The 20,910-nt window shown below is 42.6% G+C and overlaps 1 protein-coding gene across 1 annotated transcript in view; it reads right to left on the reverse strand.

Moving 5' to 3' along the window:
• Positions 1-20,910, reverse strand: part of LOC126249791 (nose resistant to fluoxetine protein 6-like) — a 341,698-nt gene that overhangs the window by 54,791 nt on the left and 265,997 nt on the right. The window contains exons 6-9 of the mRNA XM_049951478.1: positions 17,688-17,855; positions 13,478-13,571; positions 6,242-6,370; positions 2,328-2,493 (exon numbers count right to left, since the gene is read on the reverse strand). Of these exons, the coding sequence (XP_049807435.1) occupies positions 2,328-2,493; positions 6,242-6,370; positions 13,478-13,571; positions 17,688-17,855 (557 nt within the window). The remainder of the gene's footprint in view (positions 1-2,327; positions 2,494-6,241; positions 6,371-13,477; positions 13,572-17,687; positions 17,856-20,910) is intronic.

Genomic DNA, 20,910 nt, shown 5'->3' on the forward strand with positions numbered 1-20,910 from the left:
AATGAGAAAACACTGAAGCTAGCAGATAAAGTGCTGAAACATGTATGGATAAAAGAAAGGAAGTAAATGAATTTTATCCTGCATAAAATGGAAATTTTCTCCAACTTTTCCTTGCAAGCTCTGAAATTAAGCAGAGATACAATATCCTGCAGATAATTGGAGACTACAGGGTTATTAAAAATGACTGAAGCGATTTCATAAATTCACTGTTGCTACATTAGATTGCAGTAGGTACTGGGAGATGAAGAAGCTTGCACAGGATAGAGTAGCATGGAGAGCTGCATCAAACCAGTCTCAGGACTGAAGACCACAACAACAACAACAACATTAAATCACAGAACTCAACGCTCATATAGAAAAACTCAGAAAGTTTTGTATTGTTGCAGCTACACTTCAGATTTCTACCGTAAGAGCGCAGAAGTCAGCAGTTCGGCAAGCTGGCGACAGGCGCCGATAAAGGGAACGTTGTGTCTGAAATACACTCACATCTGTTTGCCGTAATGGTGCAAGGAGGAGGAGAAGGAGTAGATTGGTGTTTAACGTCCCGTCGACGACGAGGTCATTAGAGACGAAGCACAAGCTCGGGTTAGGGAAGGATGGGAAAAGAAATTCGCCGTGCCGTTTCAAAGGAACCATCCCGCAATTTGCCTGAAGCGATTTAGGCAAATCACGGAAAACCTAAATCAAGATGACCGGACGCGGGTTTGGACCGTCGTCCTCCAGAATGCGAGTCCGGTGTGGTAATCATTGCGTCACCTCGTTTGTTGAAACAGTAGAAGAACACTTCACAACGTAGTTCAACTAAAATACGCCAACTGCCAACTCCATTCAGTGAGTTCTTGAACGGGAAATTGAGAAACAGATAGATCGGCCGTGGTGGAGCTGATGATCAGCAAGTCTTGTCGTGACCTCTACGCTCTCCCGACCTAACCAAACGTAACGTTCTTGTGTATGAAAGATTCAGTATTTACGCCTCACTTCACAAACAAACCTACCAGAACTGCGAGCTCGCATCAGAAGTGCTTTTGAATAGATTGTCGGGGAAAGTCATCGAGTAAAACAGAAGTGATTTCTGGCGTTCCCCAAGGTAGTGTTATAGGCCCTTTGCTGTTCCGTATCTATATAAACGATTTTGGAGACAATCTGAGCAGCCGTCTTCGGTTGTTTGCAGATGACGCTGTCGTTTATCGACTCAAAGTCATCAGAAGATCAAAACAAACTGCAAAACGATTTAGAAATAATATCTGAATGGTGCGAAAAGTGGCAGTTCATCCTGAATAACGAAAATTGTGAGGTCATCCACATGAGTGCTAAAAGGAACTCGTTAAACTTCGGTTACACGATATATCAGTCAAATCTAAAGGCCGTAAATTCAACTAAATACCTGGGTATTAGAATTACGAACAACTTAAATTGGAAGGAAAATATAGAAAATGTTGTGGGGAAGGCTAACCAAAGACTGCGTTTTATTGGCAGGACACTTAGAAAATGTAACAGACCTACTAAGGAGACTGCCTACACTACGCTTGTCCGTCCTCTTTTAGAATACTGCTGCGCTGTGTGGGATCCTTACCAGATAGGACTGACGGGGTACATGGAAACAGTTCAAAGAAAGGCAGCACGTTCTGTATTATCGCGAGATATGGGAGAGAGTGTCACAGAAATCATACAGGATTTGGGCTGGAAATCGTTAAAATAAAGGCGTTTTTTGTTGCGACGGAATCTTCTCATGAAATTCCAATCACCAACTTTCTCCTCCAAATGCGAAAATATTTTGTTGACACCGACCTACAGAGGGAGGAATGATCACCACCATAAAATAAGGGAAATCAGAGCTCGTACGGACAGATATAGGTGTTTATTCTTTCCGCGCTATACGAGATTGGAATAATGGAGAATTGTGAAGGTGGTTCGATGAACCCTTGCCAGTCACTGAAATGTGATTTGCAGAGTATCCATGTAGATGTAGATGTACTTGTAATATGTCAAAAATTCTTTCTTCAATTTTAGTGTGTACGTGCAAAGCCTTGGGACAGTATGTCAGCCGGCCGCTGTGGCCGAGCGGTTCTAGGCGATTCAGTCCGGAACCGCGCTGCTGTTCCCGTCGCAGGTTCGAATCCTGCCTCGGGCATCGATGTGTATGATGTCCTTAGGTTAGTTAGGTTTAAGTACTTCTAAGTCTAGGGGACTGGTGACCTCAGATATTAAGTCCCATAGTGCTTAGAGCCATTTGAACCATTTGACAATATGTCAAATAATATACCTACAACAATCTGAAATCGCTTCAGTTATTTATAATAATCCTTTAATATGTGGGTAGTACTGACCATATTATTCACGGGGAACAGCGTGTTGATGTAGAGCAGGTTCCGCCACCAGTACTTGGGACAGTTGAGGTGGTCCTGGGTTGGCGGGTCCATGACGGAGTTGTGTGCGAACCAGATGGTCACGAGGTAGGCCAGGCACAGCACCAAAAGGTACGGTGGTGTCAACCTGCAACAACACCTCCCTTCATTTATGGCACGCACTGCTCCCAGGCCATCATCACAGAAACTCCATCACAATTCGCAATGCGTCGTTGAAGATTTTCGTTTATTGGGCCAGGGTCCAAGTCGTATTGTATTTCTCCTGGTAACGTTTCGTCTTCCAGAGCTGGAAACACCACCAGAGGCTGCATCCACTTAGATTTTATCTGCTTTCTGAGTTGTTATAGCCTCTGATGATGTCTGCTGCATAAGGATACGAAACGGTAGGCAGAGAAACACGCTCTGGACCACGGCCTAATGCCCATAGAACTAACATCTTCAAGGACGCCAGTACCGGTTGTGAAGAAGTGCATTGTATAGTTCTCATATCATTTTCCTTACCTTCCAGATTAAAAGTATTTGAACAATTTTTCCTTTTGCTTTCGATCCCTACTCTTAAAACACCTTACATAAAAAAGCCTTCGGACGTAGTGTTAACATAGCACTATGATCAAATTATATGACGAGTATCAAATATTCTAGGTATTCTCAATGTTTTCTAACATCCCAGCGTCTAAAGCCCGCTTCCGTGAACCACCAAGATTATAGCCTCTTTGCCAGTGAAAGTTGTTTCTGCACATTCTGGTCTCTATGGTCTCTTAGATTAAAGAGTTTCAGCAGATTAGTGAGTTGGACAAGATTTTGGTTTGATCAAACACAATTTTATACAGGGTGCCCCAGGGGTAATGACCAATATTCAAGGAATTAAAAGGAACGATTACTTGAAGCAAAAACTTCATATGGACATACTCCCTCTCCCGAATGGTTTACGAGATAGAACGCATTTAATGTACATTGTTATTTATTTTCTATGTTTTCAGGTCTACACATGTACACATATACACTATTGGCCATTGAAATTGCGACCCCACGAAGATGACGTGCTACAGACGCGAAATTTAACCGACAGGAAGAAGATGCTGTGATATGCAAAGGATTAGTTTTTCAGAGCATTCACACAAGGTTGGCGCCGGTGGCGACACCTACAACGTGCTGACATGAGGAAACTTTCCAACCGATTTCTCATACACAAACAGCAGTTGACCGGCGTTACCTGGTGAAACGTTGTTGTGATGCTTCGTGTGAGGAGGAGAAATGCGTACCATCACGTTTCCGACCTTGATAAAGGTCGGATTGTAGCCTATCACGATTGAGGTTTATCGTATAGCGACATTGCTGCTCGCGTTGGTCGAGATCCAATGACTGTTGCAGAATATGGAATCGGTGGGTTCAGGATGGTAATACGGAACGCCGAGCTGGATCCCAACGGCCTCTTATCACTAGCAGTCGGGATGACAGGCATCTTATCCACATGGCTGTAACGGATCTTGGAGCTACGTCTCGATCCCTGAGTCAACAGATGGGGACGTTTGCAAGACAACAACCATCTGCACGCAGAGTTCGACGACGTTTGCAGCAGCATGGACTATCAGCTCGGAGACCATGGCTGCGGTTACCCTTGACGCTGCATCACAGACAGGAGCGCCTGCGATGGTGTACTCAACAACGAACCTGGGTGCACGAATGGCAAAACGTCATTTATCGGATGAATTCAGGTTCTGTTTACAGCATCATGATGGTCGCATTCGTGTTTGGCGACATCGCGGTGAACGCACATTGGAAGCGTATATTCGTCATCGCCATACTGGCGTATCACCCAGCGTCATGGTATGGGGAGCCATTGGTTACACGTGTCGGTCACCTCTTGTTCGCACTGACGTCACTTTGGACAGTGGACGTTACATTTTAGGTGTGTTAGACCCGTGGCTCTACCCTTCATTCGATCCCTGCGAAACCCTACATTTCAGCAGGATAATGCACGACCGCATGTTGCAGGTCCTGTACGGGCATTTCTGGATACATAAAATGTTCGACTGCGGCCCTGGTCAATGGTGGCCGAGCAACTGGTTCGTCACAATACGCCAGTCACTACTCTTGATGAACTGTGGTATCGTGTTGAAGCTGCATGGGCAGCTGTACCTGCACACGCCATCCAAGCTCTGTTTGACTGAATGCCCAGGCGTATGAAGGCCGTTATTACGGCAAGAGGTGGTTGTTCTGGGTACTGATTTCTCAGAATCTATGCACCCAAATTGCGTGAAAATGTAATCACATGTCAGTTCTAGTATAATGTATTTGTCCAATGAATACCCGTTTATCATCTGCATTTCTTCTTGGTGTAGCAATTTTAATGGCCAGTAGTGTACAACAATTAGTAAACATTACAATATGCCTTTGACAAAGTATCAATTGAAAAATACGAATTTTTAATACTTTCTCCTCCACACATTATCGCACACGTCACATCACAGCCACTGCACAGCTCACAATAGGTATTCAAATATCCCACCATCAACTTCAGTGCATTTGTGCACTCTTGAGAGAGAATGTTGAGCTACTTTTCCAGGTGCCTCTGCACGTTCGCTAATGAGGAACCAAGCAGTTCTTCGTATTCCACCTTCCCTTTGTACAACTCAGACTTCACTCACCCCGTAAAGAAAAATTTAATGGCGTAAGGTCTGGCGATCTTGGAGGCCAGTTAATTATACCACCACTACTAATCCAGCGATTAGGGTAAGTGTGGTTGAGTTGTTCCATCGCATGTCGTAAAATGCAGACTGGCTCCGCCATTTTGGAGCAGCATTGCAGTTCGCGTGTCCAAAGGAACGTTCTCAAGGTGTTCAACAAACGAATTTTCCAAAAAATGCGAGTAATTCTTTCCCGTTATTCGCTCTTCTAATAAAACGTCAAAGGGGCTGAGTGGGAAAGGCACAGACATGCGAGCTACTAGGCCAAAAACAAATGGACATTAAATGCGTGTTTTCTCGGGCATGTGTTCATCTGAAGTTTTTGCTTTAAATGAGCCTTCCTGTCATATCAATGAATATTGACCATTCCTCGTGGGACACTATATTTATTAGTAAGACTGTACTCAGCAACCGTTGATTATGCCATATCATGGCAACGACCCTACATATTTTGCTAGGTATACATTCACAGAAAGGAAGAAGCCATAGGTGGATCACTTGTTGCACTTAAACGTGTCTGAGTTTCCATTTTTTGGAGAGAGATAGTTTAATAACCCGATCACCATGGCCGCTGTTTAGGAATACGTACTTCAGTGGTTTATCTGTTTGCAAGTGATCTTTGTCAGAAACAGCTCTGTGTATCTTCAAATTTAAAACCGCTCTGTTCTGGTCTGGGTGGTGGAACCTATGTACGCTGAATTATAAGTCAGTTTGCGTCAGCTTGCAGTAAACAAAGTGGTCGAACCCGCCACCCGGTTTAGATTCTAGCAAAACATCTAAACATTATAGGTTTCCCTATCTGCATCTCGCCAACGAATTTCATGTTACAAAATTTTTACTGTCCATAAACATAATTTATTTTCCATATACGTTCACTGGAACTGCAAAAGTAAAGTCGTAACTAGATCCTGCTATTAAGATTCCTATGCAACAGTAAAAACTGCCATGATTGTGATTTAGTTTGGCTTTTGTATTCACGGCCGCGAATCATAAATCTGCTCTCAAACGTGCTTTCCTATAAGCTACCGCTACAAGAATTATTATTATTACAATGGACAACATTAAAACAAAAAGCACAGTGAACTATCATTTTAATACAATACGTCAACCATACTGCAAAAAGTATGATTTTAGTCCGAAAGTTGTATATAATGAGGAACTCACATAGAAAACTGTACGGTAACATACCTAAGGAATCGGTACGAGAATATACCGATGAAGCGGAGAAAAGACGATTTGAACCTGGTGCAAACTGGGACTTCTGACACCTCCTGTTTCTTGTCCATTTTGAAATACATGAACGCCAGCAGAAGACCACTGTTAACATAAAACAATATTGTTACCAAGCATATTCTTGTATAACATGTTCTATGATGTTTTGTTTGATAAATATGTTTACAGTGTGAGAATGTTAGTTATGCAAAGTGTAGAAATGTTAAAGGAAAATTTGCGGAATATAGTCTGTAAAGGAATATGCATCCACTGATGAGGATCGTACGAAGATAATAAAAAGAGTTTAATATTCACATTATATCTTACTTAGTGTCCTTTATTAAGAGTCATGAAATCAACCAGTCCTTATAATTCCAGTTTAAAGAAAGGTTCTTGAAAACTGATCCGCTCCAATTCACAGAGGTGGTTTTTCATTCATTTATCGTCTTACTTCAATCTCTGTCGCACTTCCCATGACAAATATCAACACTCTTTGTATACAACCATAAAAATTTTTCTGTCAAGTAATAGCGCAGAGTAATTTGTTGTAACATTATAAAATCTGTACATCTGTTAGTTGCTAATGTAGTTGTAATGATTCATGTTATTTACGTAGTTTATAACTTAATGGGCAATGTGCTCGCAGGAGAGAGATTAGACTGGTTGGGGTGAAAGTTCTAGTAAAAAATCCTTGCAGTAGTTGTTGGTTCCATCTGGCTCGTGAGAGACTTAACGTTATTCGAAGACACTGACTAAGCCAGTGGGATACACACTGATTTTAAAACAAAATACTGCTTAAAATTTTCTGGAAATAATTTACTTGCAGTTCTTCTTTATCCACTTAACGACCGCATTTAAACTTGATAGCTGGAGAGATTTTGCTTTCTTAGCTCCCCGAAAACTCTTCATGGATTCACTATATTTTTTTCTCCATCCTTCTGACAATATCTTGACAGTCTTGTTTTTAAGGTTTTCCGTGAAGCTGTGCTTCCTTATTAGTGATCCAAAGGCTGAACGATTCATTATGACATCTTCTATGATGTGTGTCTTGTAAATTTTCTCTGGTGTTTGTAACCAGGTCATTTTCACCTTTGCATCAATAACGTTAGTCACTTGGTGAATCCATTCTTGTCGACGCTATAAATATAGCCATAGAATTTGAAAATTGTGAAATCTGTCAGCGTGTAGTGGTCAGATGTTCTCCACTCCGTCCAAATTCCATTGCCTTCTGTGCGAATAAATATTTTCCGAACAATTTTCCTCTCCTGGTTTTTAACCTCAGCAACTGTAGTGTCCTCCAATAGCTATGGTCTCTGATGGATTTAGTGGTTCCAGCAAGAAAACGTCTAATAATATCGTTATTTGGCCTTGCACGCTACTGGTCTGTTGGCACAGTTGTTTCTCGTAATTCTGAGTGTGTTCTGAAATTTGATGCCTCTTTCTAATTTTTCGATACTGCCCAACACTAATGGCTGTACAGCTTCTCCAAGGTATTTGAAGGAGGACATCTTTAAAATCTTCCCATATTCCATCTTTAGTTGAACCTCCGTGCTTTTTGCAGCCAGTTTTCCACGTAAAAGGTCTTCTCGTAGCTATCTGGAGGCGTGCCTTTGCCTCTATCATGAGTAGCTTCTCTTTGGCATATTTATTTGCTTCTTTAGTCCTATTATTACTATTTTTTATTACGTACGACTGGGTCCCACTGCATCACATGAAGCTTTACGACTCAATTTTTCCTGTGTTCATCGTACTTTCGCTCTCTGACTAAACTTCCCATCGATCGATTTTTTGTCTCTACGAGTTTCTGTACAAACCTTACGGAAAATTTTCCGGGCTCTTTCTAGATGTGTTTTCACTTATTGTACGCAGGGTATAATTTTCAGCAGATTAGCGTATGTTAAAATTTTATTAGTAGTCTTTTTTTGGGTGTCTGTTGGATAATTTTTCTCTTGCTTTCCAGGGTTTTTGTGTGCATCCATCTTCCGTTTTATTTGGGCCGAGTATCTTTCTCATAATTTTTTGTTTCACTTTCAGAAAGTTTCCCATATCACATTTTGTGTGAAGTACGAAAATTTCGCTGTTATACAGGGCTTCTTACTTGATAACTGTGTTGTAATGCCTGACTTTTGTGACTCTGGAAAGACATTTATTGTTGTACATGTCACGAGTTCTTCCGTACACACTGCTTAGCTCCTGTAGGTGAATTCTCTGTTTTGTGAATAAAACCGTCTACATTGGTTAATATATGTCCTTATTTATAACGTAGTTTCGGCCAGTGCCATTATCAGATCTGTAATTAATTTTATAGGAACATAAAGAACGAGAGGCGTTTATTATACATTATCGAACGATAAAAGATGAAAAATTAAAAAGTTACAAAATCCTACAACGTTAATTCACCAAGCTTAGAAGTTGTAAAATAAGGTTCGGTGTCGGTATCAATAAAAGCTATACCTAATCGTTGCGTCACCTGTCAACTTGGCTCAAAAAATTGTTAGAAAGATGTAAGTTCTAACCGACATCTGGCACTAGTGTGGGGATATTCAACTAGAACTTACATCTTTAGAAAACATTTTTGAGCTAAGTTGACAGTGAACGCCCCGACTGCGTCTAGGTTTTATTGACATTAACACTGTACCTTGTGTTACAAGTTTTAAGTTTTGGTGAGTGAACATTGTCAAATTTTTTAACTTTTTATTTTTTCATCTTTTGGAGCTAATAATGTATAACAAAGGCCTCTTGTTTTTTATGTTCTTGCATTCTTAATTACAAATCTTATGATGGCAGTAGCCGAAACGACGTCATAAATAAAGACATTATTAAACAATCTAGACTGTTTTATTCACAAAATATTCACAATTATCGCGAATTCATACAGGAAATTTATTTACTTTATTAATAATTTCTCTGTGTTATTTATTTTTCCTTCAGTGTGTTCAAGGATCTCGCCTAGGCACTATAAGTACAGGATTCTCTCGATTTGATCACAGTTTGCGCACAATTTTTGCCTGTCGAGTTTTGAGCGCAAGAATTGAGTTTTTTCGGTAGGAAATTTGGAGGTCAACTATTTCAGCTCATTCTTTGAGGATTTCTCTCTATTTGATTGCAGTGGTGATGATTGGCTAATATTATTATTATTTTATGTTATCATTGAGTAGTATTCCACCTGTATTTTTTGTTCTTCTAGTTGTATTTAGTTCGGGAGGTATTTAGGAAGCTGTACAGGGTGCTCCATTGATAGTGACCGGGCCAAATATCTCACGAAATAAGTGTCGAACGAAGAAACTACAAAGAACGAAACTCGTCTAGCTTGAAGGGGGAAACCAGATCGCGCTATGGTTGACCCGCTAGATGGCGCTGCCATAGGTCAAACGGATATCAACTGCGTTTTTTTTAATTAGGAACCCCCATTTTTTATTACATATTCGTGTAGTACGTAAAGAAATATGAATGTTTTAGTTGGACCACTTTCTCGCTTTGTGATATATGGCGCTGTAATAGTCACAAACGTATAAGTACGTGGTATCACGTAACATTCCGACAGTGTGGACGGTATTTGCTTCGTAATACATTACCCGTGTTAAAATGGACTGTTTACCAATATCGTGTTGATGTATGGCTATTGTGATCAAAATGCCCAACGGGCGTGTGCTATGTATGCTGCTCGATTTCCTGAACGACATCATCCAAGTGTCCGGACCGTTTGCCGGATAGTAACGTTATTTAAGGAAACAGGAAGTCTTCAGCCACATGTGATACGTCAACCACGACCTGCAACAAATGATGATGCCCAAGTAGGTGTTTTAGCTGCTGTCACGGCTAATCCGCACATCAGTAGCAGACAAATTGCGCGAGAATCGGGAATCTCAAAAACGTCGGTGTTGAGAGTGCTACATCAACATCGATTGCACCCGTACCATATTTCTATGCACCAGGAATTGCATGGCGACGACTTTGAACGTCGTGTACAGTTCTGCCACTGGGCACAAGAGAAATTACGGGACGATGACAGATTTTTTGCACGTGTTCCATTTAGCGACGAAGCGTCACTCATCAACAGCGGTAACGTAAACTGGTATAATATGCACTATTGGGCAACGGAAAATCCACGATGGATGCGACAAGTGGAACATCAGCGACCTCTGCGGGTTAATGTGTGGTGCGGCGTTATGGGAGGAAGGATAACTGGACCCCTCTTTATAGATGGCAATCTAAATGGTGCAATGTACGCTGATTTCCTACGTAATTTTCTACCGATGTTACTACAAAATGTTTCATTGCATGACAGAATGGCGATGTACAGGGTGTTTCAAAAATGACCGGTATATTTGAAACGGTAATAAAAACTAAACGAGCAGCGATAGAAATACACCGTTTGTTGCAATATGCTTGGGACAACAGTACATTTTCAGGCAGACAAACTTTAGAAATTACAGTAGTTACAATTGTCAACAACAGATGGCGCTGCGGTCTGGGAAACTCTATAGTACGATATTTTCCACATATCCACCATGCGTAGCAATAATATGGCGTAGCCTCTGAATGAAATTACCCGAAACCTTTGACAACGTGTCTGGCGGAATGGCTTCACATGCAGATGAGATGTACTGCTTCAGCTGTTCAATTGTTTCTGGATTCTGGCGGTACACCTGGTCTTTCACGTGTCCCCACAGAAAGAAGTCACAGGGGTTCATGTCTGGCGAATTGGGAGGCCAATCCACGCCGCCTCCTGTATGTTTCGGATAGCCCAAAGCAATCACACGTTCATCGAAATATTCATTCAGGAAATTAAAGACGTCGGCCGTGCGATGTGGCCGGGCACCATCTTGCATAAACCACGAGGTGTTCGCAGTGTCGTCTAAGGCAGTTTGTACCGCCGCAAATTCACGAAGAATGTCCAGATAGCGTGATGCAGTAATCGTTTCGGATCTGAAAAATGGGCCAATGATTCCTTTGGAAGACATGGCGGCCCAGACCAGTACTTTTTGAGGATGCAGGGACGATGGGACTGCAACATGGGGCTTTTCGGTTCCCCATATGCGCCAGTTCTGTTTATTGACGAAGCCGTCCAGGTAAAAATAAGCTTCGTCAGTAAACCAAATGCTGCCCACATGCATATCGCCGTCATCAATCCTGTGCACTATATCGTTAGCGAATGTCTCTCGTGCAGCAATGGTAGCGGCGCTGAGGGGTTGCCGCGTTTGAATTTTGTATGGATAGAGGTGTAAACTCTGGCGCATGAGACGATACGTGGACGTTGGCGTCATTTGGACCGCAGCTGCAACACGGCGAACGGAAACCCGAGGCCGCTGTTGGATCACCTGCTGCACTAGCTGCGCGTTGCCCTCTGTGGTTGCCGTACGCGGTCGCCCTACCTTTCCAGCACGTTCATCCGTCACGTTCCCAGTCCGTTGAAATTTTTCAAACAGATCCTTTATTGTATCGCTTTTCGGTCCTTTGGTTACATTAAACCTCCGTTGAAAACTTCGTCTTGTTGCAACAACACTGTGTTCTAGGCGGTGGAATTCCAACACCAGAAAAATCCTCTGTTCTAAGGAATAAACCATGTTGTCCACAGCACACTTGCACGTTGTGAACAGCACACGCTTACAGCAGAAAGACGACGTACAGAATGGCGCACCCACAGACTGCGTTGTCTTCTATATCTTTCACATCACTTGCAGCGCCATCTGTTGTTGAAAATTGTAACTACTGTAATTTCGAAAGTTTGTCCGCCTGAAAATGTACTGTTGTCCCAAGCATATTGCAACAAACGGTGTATTTCTATCGCTGCTCGTTTAGTTTTTATTGCCGTTTCAAATATACCGGTCATTTTTGAAACACCCTGTACTTCCAACATGATGGATGTCCGGCACATATCTCGCGTGCGGTTGAAGCGGTATTGAGTAGCATATTTCTTGACAGGTGGATTGGTCGTCAAAGCTCCACACCATGGCCCGCACGTTCACCGGATCTGACGTCCCCGGATTTCTTTCTGTGGGGAAAGTTGAAGGATATTTGATATCGTGATCCACCGACAACGCCTGACAACATACGCCAGCGCATTGTCAATGCATGTGCGAACATTACGGAAGGCAAACTACTCGCTGTTGAGAGGAATGTCGTTACACGAATTGCCAAATGCATTGAGGTCGACGGACACCATTTTGAGCATTTATTGCATTAATGTGGTATTTACGGGTAATCACGCTGTAACAGCATGCGTTCTCAGAAATGATAAGTTCATAAAGGTACATGTATCACATTGGAACAACCGAAATAAAATGTTCAAACGTACCTACGTTCTGTATTTTAATTTAAAAAACGTACCTGTTACCAACTGTTCGTCTAAAATTGTGAGCCATATGTTAGTGACTATTACAGCGCCATCTATCACAAAGCGAAAAAACTGGTCCAACTAAAACATTCATATTTCTTTATGTACTACACGAATATGTAATAAAAGATGGGGGTTCCTATTTTAAAAAACGCAGTTGATATCCGTTTGACCTATGGCAGCGCCATCTAGCGGACCAACCATAACGCCATCTGGTTCCCACCTTCATGCTAGACATGTTTCGTTCTTTGTAGTTTTCTCGTTTGACGCTTATTTCGTGAGATATTTGGCCCGGTCACGATCAATGGACCACCCTGCATAATATTCTACATTGTCTGGTTATTGGTTACATTTTTTAAGCTAATATTGTATTCAAATGCGATATATTACAGCCCACTTTAATAGACTAGACGGTGGGTCAAAAGAGATAACATCAATAAAACATGAAAATGTTATAAGACGAAATTTTGCGTAATAGTCGCATCACAGTGTGGCTACTACTCTTCGAAGGAAATTTGATTTAGAATAACCTGTTGTACTATTTTCATAATATGATGCGTATGATTCCGCTCAAAAATACAAAAACAGATTTACGTAATCATGCATTAACTATTATTTTATCCAGCATGTTTTTCGTCTCGGAAACTGGGTAGCCGCAACTGTTGCTCTTTTCGCATACAGAATCTTAGACTTTCGAAAATACTTGGCACCCAAAAAAGGTCCTCGGCCAAGGACTACAAAGCTGAGGACTGTGCGTGAATGGTGTGTGAGAAAGCACGAGAGTAATGGGTGGGACAGCAGGAAGGCAGTTTGCATGCGAGGGCCAGCGGACGGTGTGTGAAAGCGGCCGTGTCCGCGTGTGGTACTGCACCCACCTCATGAAGAAGAACGTGTCCACGGAGAAAGCGCCGCTGCTGATCGACTGGAACAGGAAGTCTCTCTCCACCAGCTTCCGGAAGCCACGGTTGTCTGCAACACAGGAAGGCCGGTTCGCTGAGCACACAACGCGCGTTTGCCGCCACACCAGCCTGCTACCTGTTACCTGATACCTGCTACTCCCGGGACCGACTTTCCACTAAGGATTCGGTGTGGACAACATTTTTTTTAAATTTTACCAACCTTCCATCGGTTTATTAATTTTCAAATCCTTTCAGTGTTGTAATACTGTATGTAAGTCAATGAACACAAATCTGCGTAAGAAATCTTCTGCTTCAATGTTTCTCGAATTTCACGTCAGTTTTAGTACTAAGTAGAGATGGTCACACTTACGTCTTTATAAGAACGCTACTTCAGCGTACGAATATCAACACAACTCTCTGACTTCTCTTGTAGTACTGCGACACTGCTTAACATTAAACTCACAAAACTGAGGAGTGAGTGGTTAAAAGACGGCTGTTGTCTGCCTAACCATACGAGAATGTAACTGGATGACTGGATTATCTGACTCGTCACATGAGACAAGCTATATTTCCATCACTAGCGTGATAATATGAATGTGAGCGCTCAGCAATGAGGTTACAAATATTTCAATCAACAAACAATTCATAGCACAATTTAGACACAGTCAGACCCATAGAGAGTGAGTAACCCAAGCTGTCAACCTCAAATGTTTCTGAAACCGTACAGCGCATTTTTTTTGTCATCCAGACAAAATGTATCAAAGTCTTCAGTAAACGACGTATAACTTTATCTCATAATACTGTTAATTACTTAGATATTGGCATCAAATGGAACTATATTAAATTTTGTTGCTAGTATCGTAGATTTGAAAGAGATGAATCCGCTTTCTTTCTTTCTTTGGGATCCGATATGTAATTTCAGAGAAATAAAAGCATTTGGGACCATAATATCTCTGTATTGCATATCAATACCCGAATAAGTAAATATGTCGCCTCAAATAGAGGGAAAATGGAATGTTTCACTGCAGCGATACGTATGTAAAAAGGGAACAGAGAAAATGAAGCTATGTATTCTGTATGTCCACTACTTTGAATATGTAATTATTTGCACACAGGTACATCAAGTTGTGGCGACCCATCATCCATGTGTGAGAGTGGTGTATGATATCATGAACTTCTGTATAAGAGAGCAATCACTTTGATATTCAAAATACAGCATCCTATATTCTAAATACAGTAATTTTTCCGAAACTAATCACATATCGGTGTGCAAAACAGCGCTGAATTCTTCTACTTCAGTTCCACTACATGGCCTGCGCTGGAGCATGTTTTGGTGAAGATAAGAAGGCGGGTCCTGTTGGTCGTGTTGATCCAAGCACAGTCACAGAGCCTTAAAAATCCAGGATGATACTATAGTTCTATATCTCAAAGAGAAGTTGATACGGAAATGTCTGCATCTAATATTTGCTATTACAAGAGGCTAAACAGTGTTTAAAGAGGGGTTACTTAAAGTTTTCTTGGTGAAAAGAGATTTACGATGTCTTAAATAGTTTCAGAAGTATTTGAGGTTAACAGCTTAGGTGACTGTCATCGATTCAGTGTTACAAGATTACTGTTACGACACAATATTAATTCAACTGTGCTTACACGGCAAAAAATGTAAACTATTGAACGTATGTAGATTAATAATAAATAACAGTCACAAAGTAATTGACAACGAGGATTATGGAGCAATACAGACGCATGAAAACTTCCACAGGCTCATTCAATCGTGTGACCGTGTACAGTCGAGAGCAGAGTGAAAATACGTGGTGCCAATCAAACGCAACAACTAACAGAGGAGAGGTTAAATGAGCGCGAGAGGTAAAGCTTGTATTTTTTGTAACCAATCTGACAGAAAATTACCAGAAAGCTATATCTCTGTCAAGGCAGTATGAAAAAGTAAACGACCATTATTTAGGTACCAACTGATATAGTAAACATCCAATAACCTCTTGATGGTGTAGTCTTGCGTAAAGGAAGGAAATCGGCCTCACAGCGACATAGTTCTACGAAACATTCGCCGTATTTATAAAATTGCTGTTAAGCAATTTCGTAACGGTATCTAACAAGAAAATTTATAAACAGTTTGGCCTGCACCTACGAAGCTCAAAGCCTCAGTGGAGAAATAGTTTTACGTTGAATTTATGGTTTAAAGGCTCATTAATTACGAAATTACTTGGTAATCTAATTACTACACATCGTTTGTTGTTATTTTATCTCTGGAAGGAAGTTCGAAACTATAGGGTTAGTAGTTTCAGTAACATGTGGTGTTTAACTAGTTGGTACTACTTTGTCCTCTAATATATGTATATAGACGTCTAGCGAGATTATCCTTACAGATAAAGAGTAATAAGTTATTTCCAATCTGTAAATTATTGTACATACGTTGTACACTGAAGATCCAAAGAAACTGGTACACTTGCCTGATATAATGTAGTAACCCGTTGAGAACACAGAAGTGCCGCAATACGACGTGGCATGGACTCGACTAATGTCTGAAGTTGTGCATGAATCCTGCAGGGCTTTTTCAAAATGGCTCTGAGCGCTATGGGACTTAACATCTGACGTTATCAGTCCCCTAGAACTTAGAACTACTTAAACCTAACTAACCTAAGGACATCACACACATCCATGCCCGAGGCAGGATTCGAAGCTGCAACCGTAGAGGTCGCGCAATTACAGACTGAAGTGCCTAGAACCGCCCGGCCACAGCGGCCGGCCGGGCCTTTTTCCATAAATCCTAAGAGTACGAGGGTTGGGGATCTCTTCTGAACAGCACATTGCAAGACATACCAGATATGCTCAATAATGTTAATGTCTGGGGAGTTTGGTGGCCAGCAGAAGTGTTTAAAGTCAGAAGAGTGTTCCTGGAGCCACTCTGTAGCAATTCTGGGCGTGTGGGGTGTCGCATTGTCCTGATGGAATTGCCTAAGTCTGTCGGAATGCACAATGGACTGAATAGATGCCGGTAATCAAAGAGGATGCTTACGTACGTGTCACATGTCAGAGTCGTACCTAGACGTATCAGGGATCCCATATCACTCCAGCTGCACACTCCCCACACCATTACAGAGCCTCCGCCAGTTGGAACTGTCCCTTCCTGATATGCATGGTCCATGAACTCATGCGATTGTCTCCTTACCCGTACACATCTATCCGCTCGATACAATCTGAAGCGAGACTCGTCCGACCAGTCAACATGTTTCCAGTCATCGACAGTCCAATGTCGGTGTTGACGGGTCCAGGCGAGGCGTGAAGCTTTGTGTCGAGCAGTCATCAAGGGTACATGAGTTGGCCTTCGGCTCCGAAAGCACATGTCGATGGTGCTTAGCACTCCGGCACCTTTTGATGGCCCAGCATTGAAATCTGCAGCAAGTTGCGGAAGGGTTGCACTTCTGTCACGTTCAACGATTCTCTTTAGTCGTCGTTGATCCCGTTCATGCAGGGTCTTTTTCCGGCCCCAGCGATGTCAGAGATTTGATGTTTTGCCGGATTCCTGATATTCACGGTACACTCGTGAAATTGTCGTACGGCAAAATCCCCGCTTCATCGCAACGGAGATGCTGTGTCCCATCGTTCATGCGCCGACTATAACACTACGTTCAAACTCACTTAAATCTTGATAACCAGCCATTGTAGCAGCAGTTACCGATCTAAAAACTGTGCCATACACTTTTAGTCTTATATAGACGTTGCCGAGCGCTGCGCCTTATTCTACCTCTTTACATATATCTGTATTTGAATACGAATGCCTGTACCAGTTTCTTTGGCATATCAGTGTATGAAAGTCAAGGAAGTTGTCATATTAAACTGAATAACCTTTCAATTCGGCGGCACTTCGGCTGATTACATATCAGTTTCTCTGTTTATTTATTAAATCAGTATTTTATTTGGTCTCAGAAGCCTGAATGGACCCCGCTCCAGATCTAGTCACCAAGAAACATCTGGGAACCAAACCCAGGACTTACACAATAGCAACCAGCAGCATTATCAACTATAACACTGATGCGACATCGGTCATAGTACTCGTAAAGTAACTCGACAAAACATACGCCTTCGGTTGCCTTTAAAAGAAACGTTAGGACCAAAGCTGCAGAGAAATGTGAGGACAAGCAGTGGCAGTAGAATCAGGCGGCGTGCTCACCTGCGAAGGGGAAGGCGAACATGCAGGTGTGTCCTGCGATGACCCACAGCAGGCTGAAGACGCGCAGGCCGTGCACGCAGCTGAGCGCGTCGCTGCCGGAGCCCACGTCCAGCAGCTTGCCGATGTTGGTGCGCAGCGAGAAGCACAGCAGCAGGCGGAGCCACGTCCCTGCAGTCACATCACGTTACAACCTCAGACTTCCTGCAGATGACGCACTTACCTATAACTAAGTATATTCTGAAAAAAGTTCCATAAATATTCAGCCTGTCTTCACAAGCATTAAGTGTTTTCACAATTGCTAAAGTGGACAACCATCAGCCGTAGAATGGAATGACGACCAAGAAAATTTGAGTTGGACCGGGGTTGAAATCCCGATTTCCCGTTTATCGCGAGCGGTCGCCTTACCGCTTGACTACCCGTGTACGACTCAGACACACACAAACTTCCATATATGGTCAACTATCCGTCTACAGCCTGTACTCGTACATCCATTATGTACACTACTGGCCATTAAAATTGCTACACCACGAAGATGACGTGCTACTGACGCGAAATTTAACCGACAGGAAGGACATGCTGTGATATGCAAATGATTAGCTTTTCAGAGCATTCACACAAGGTTGGTACCGGTGGCGACACCTACAACGTGTTGACATGAGGAAAGTTTCCAACCGATTTCTCATACATAAACAGCAGTTGACCGGCGTTGCCTGGTGAAACGTTGTTGTGATGCCTCGTGTAAGGAGGAGAAATGCGTGCCGTCACGTTTCCGACTTTCATAAAGGTCGGATTGTAGCCTATCGCGAATGCGGTTTATCGTATCGCGACATTGCTGCTCGTGTCGGTCGAGATCCAATGACTGTTAGCAGAATATGGAATCGGTGGGTTCAGGAGGGTAATACGGAACGCCGTGCTGGATCCCAACGGCCTCTTATCACTAGCAGTCGAGATGACAGGCATCTTAAACGCATGGCTGTAACGGATCGTGCAGCCACGTCTCGATCCCTGAGTCAACAGATGGGGACGTTCGCAAGACAACAATCATCTGCAGAAACAGTTCGACGAAGTTTACAGCAGCATGGACTATCAGCTCGGAGACCATGGCTGAGGTTACCCTTGACGTTGCATCACATACAGGAGCGCCTGCGATGGTGTACTCAACGACGAACCTGGGTGCACGAATAGCAAAACGTCATTTTTTCGGATAAATCCCGGTTCTGTTTACAGCATCATGATGGTCGCATCCGTGTTTGGCGACATCGCGGTGAACACACATTGGAAGCGTGTATTCGTCATCGCCATACTGGCGTATCACCCGGCGTGATGGTATGGAGTGCCATTGGTTACACGTCTCGGTCACCTCTTGTTCGCATTGACGGCACTTTGAACAGTGGACGTTGCATTTCAGATGTTTTACGACCCGTGGCTCTACCCTTCATTCCATCCCTGCGAAACCCTACATTTCAGCAGTATAATGCACGACCGCATGTTGCAAGTCCTGTACGGGTCTTTCTGGATACAGAAAATGTTCGACTGCTGCCCTGGCCAGCACATTCTCCAGATCTCTCACCAATTGAAAACGTCTGGTCAATGGTGGCCGAGCAACTGGCTCGTCACAATACGCCAGTCACTACTCGTGATGAACTGTGGTATCGCGTTGAAGCTGCATGGGCAGCTGTACCTGTACACGCCACCCAAGATCTGTTTGGCTCAATGCCCAGGCGTATGAAGGCCGTTATTACGGCCAGAGGTGGTTGTTCTAGGTACTGATTTCTCAGGATCTATGCACCCAAATTGCGTGAAAATGTAATCGCATGTCAGTTCTAGTATAATATATTTGTCCAATGAATACCGATTTATCATCTGCATTTCTTCTTGGTGTAGCAATTTTAATGACCAGTAGTGTATATTCCCGTACAAGTGAGACATTTTACTTGGAAGACTCTTTCCTGGTGTCGGCGGATAAATACGATATCGGAATAACACAGGCACTGCAACTTCGTATGGTAAGTCTTGATAAGAACCCGAAGCGACACAAAGATTGCGACTTGTTGTAAGTGTTCAGGAATGTAAAATAGTGCATATCACAAAAGTCAAAAGATGCAGTATCGTATGACTACGATATCAAGAAGTCATAACTACAGAGTGAGTAAAATGAAACGTCCCGAAAATATTTCGCGCACCTTAAGGCAGACGGCCCAGTTTACATATTCTGCCCTGACTGAAAGTAATGTATGCTGGGTTTGCTATCTTAAGGAGGATAAAATATTTTTCGGGCCAGTTTTATTTCGTCGGCCCTACAGAATTTCCTACAATTTGTGGGCTCAGTCGCACATAAAAACATTTGTGCGACCCATCCTACTACTTTGATCAAATGTTTGGCGCTTTCTCAAATAGACCTAACAGCACGTATTGACTTATACAAATAAGACCAGTACAAACAGTCAATGACTTGTTGGACGTACGCGAAAACATCACAGAATTATCGACAATCCTTAACTGGCAGACGCTTGAAGATAGACGCTAACTATCCCACAAAACCCTACTTGAAAGTTACGAGGCCGAGTAATGAATGCTGTGTCTTAAATGAGGTTTTGGTCTGGGAGTAATGTGCCTGGCGCACTGTGTAATGACTTTTGCTTTTCGCTTATTATTAGTAATAAGTCCAAATTCACCCTTACAACAATCCACCAACGATGTACAAGAGAGTTAATTTTTTGTGTTGTTAAATCATTTTGAGTGAATATCACCAGAGTACTTTAATGATTCGGTAAAAAGAATGTAAATATCGCGAGGCATTGTTGACTAGGGTAGCCCAAGGCGTAAGTTCAGAGCCTCTCGGAAAAATTGTTCTTTCTCAGCATACATTGCCCCTTTCCTTGGAGATATGTTAGAGTTGTATTGATGTGCATTCGTGAAGTGTAGGTGAGTGTCATGGATGCCTGAATAGTGAAGTGTTATGTTTGCGTTCTACGATGAGGATGAGAGAAGGGAGAGGGTGGAATGCGGTGCCGGCACACAAGCTATGCCTCTTGAGTGTTCGCCACGTTTAACGTCCCCAACCGACAGACAGATCATCATACCAGTGCCACACTCCTTCACAACATGAAACACTGCGGAGAGCTTTGATATTCAATCCAGGACATTACTGCAAAGACTGATGTTCAGGAACTTTACGCTACCACTACTCCTACCCCTGCTAGCCAAATACGGGCAGTGGAAA

Source organism: Schistocerca nitens, chromosome 3 (genome assembly GCF_023898315.1).
Source record: "Schistocerca nitens isolate TAMUIC-IGC-003100 chromosome 3, iqSchNite1.1, whole genome shotgun sequence".
Lineage (NCBI taxonomy): Eukaryota > Metazoa > Arthropoda > Insecta > Orthoptera > Acrididae > Schistocerca > Schistocerca nitens.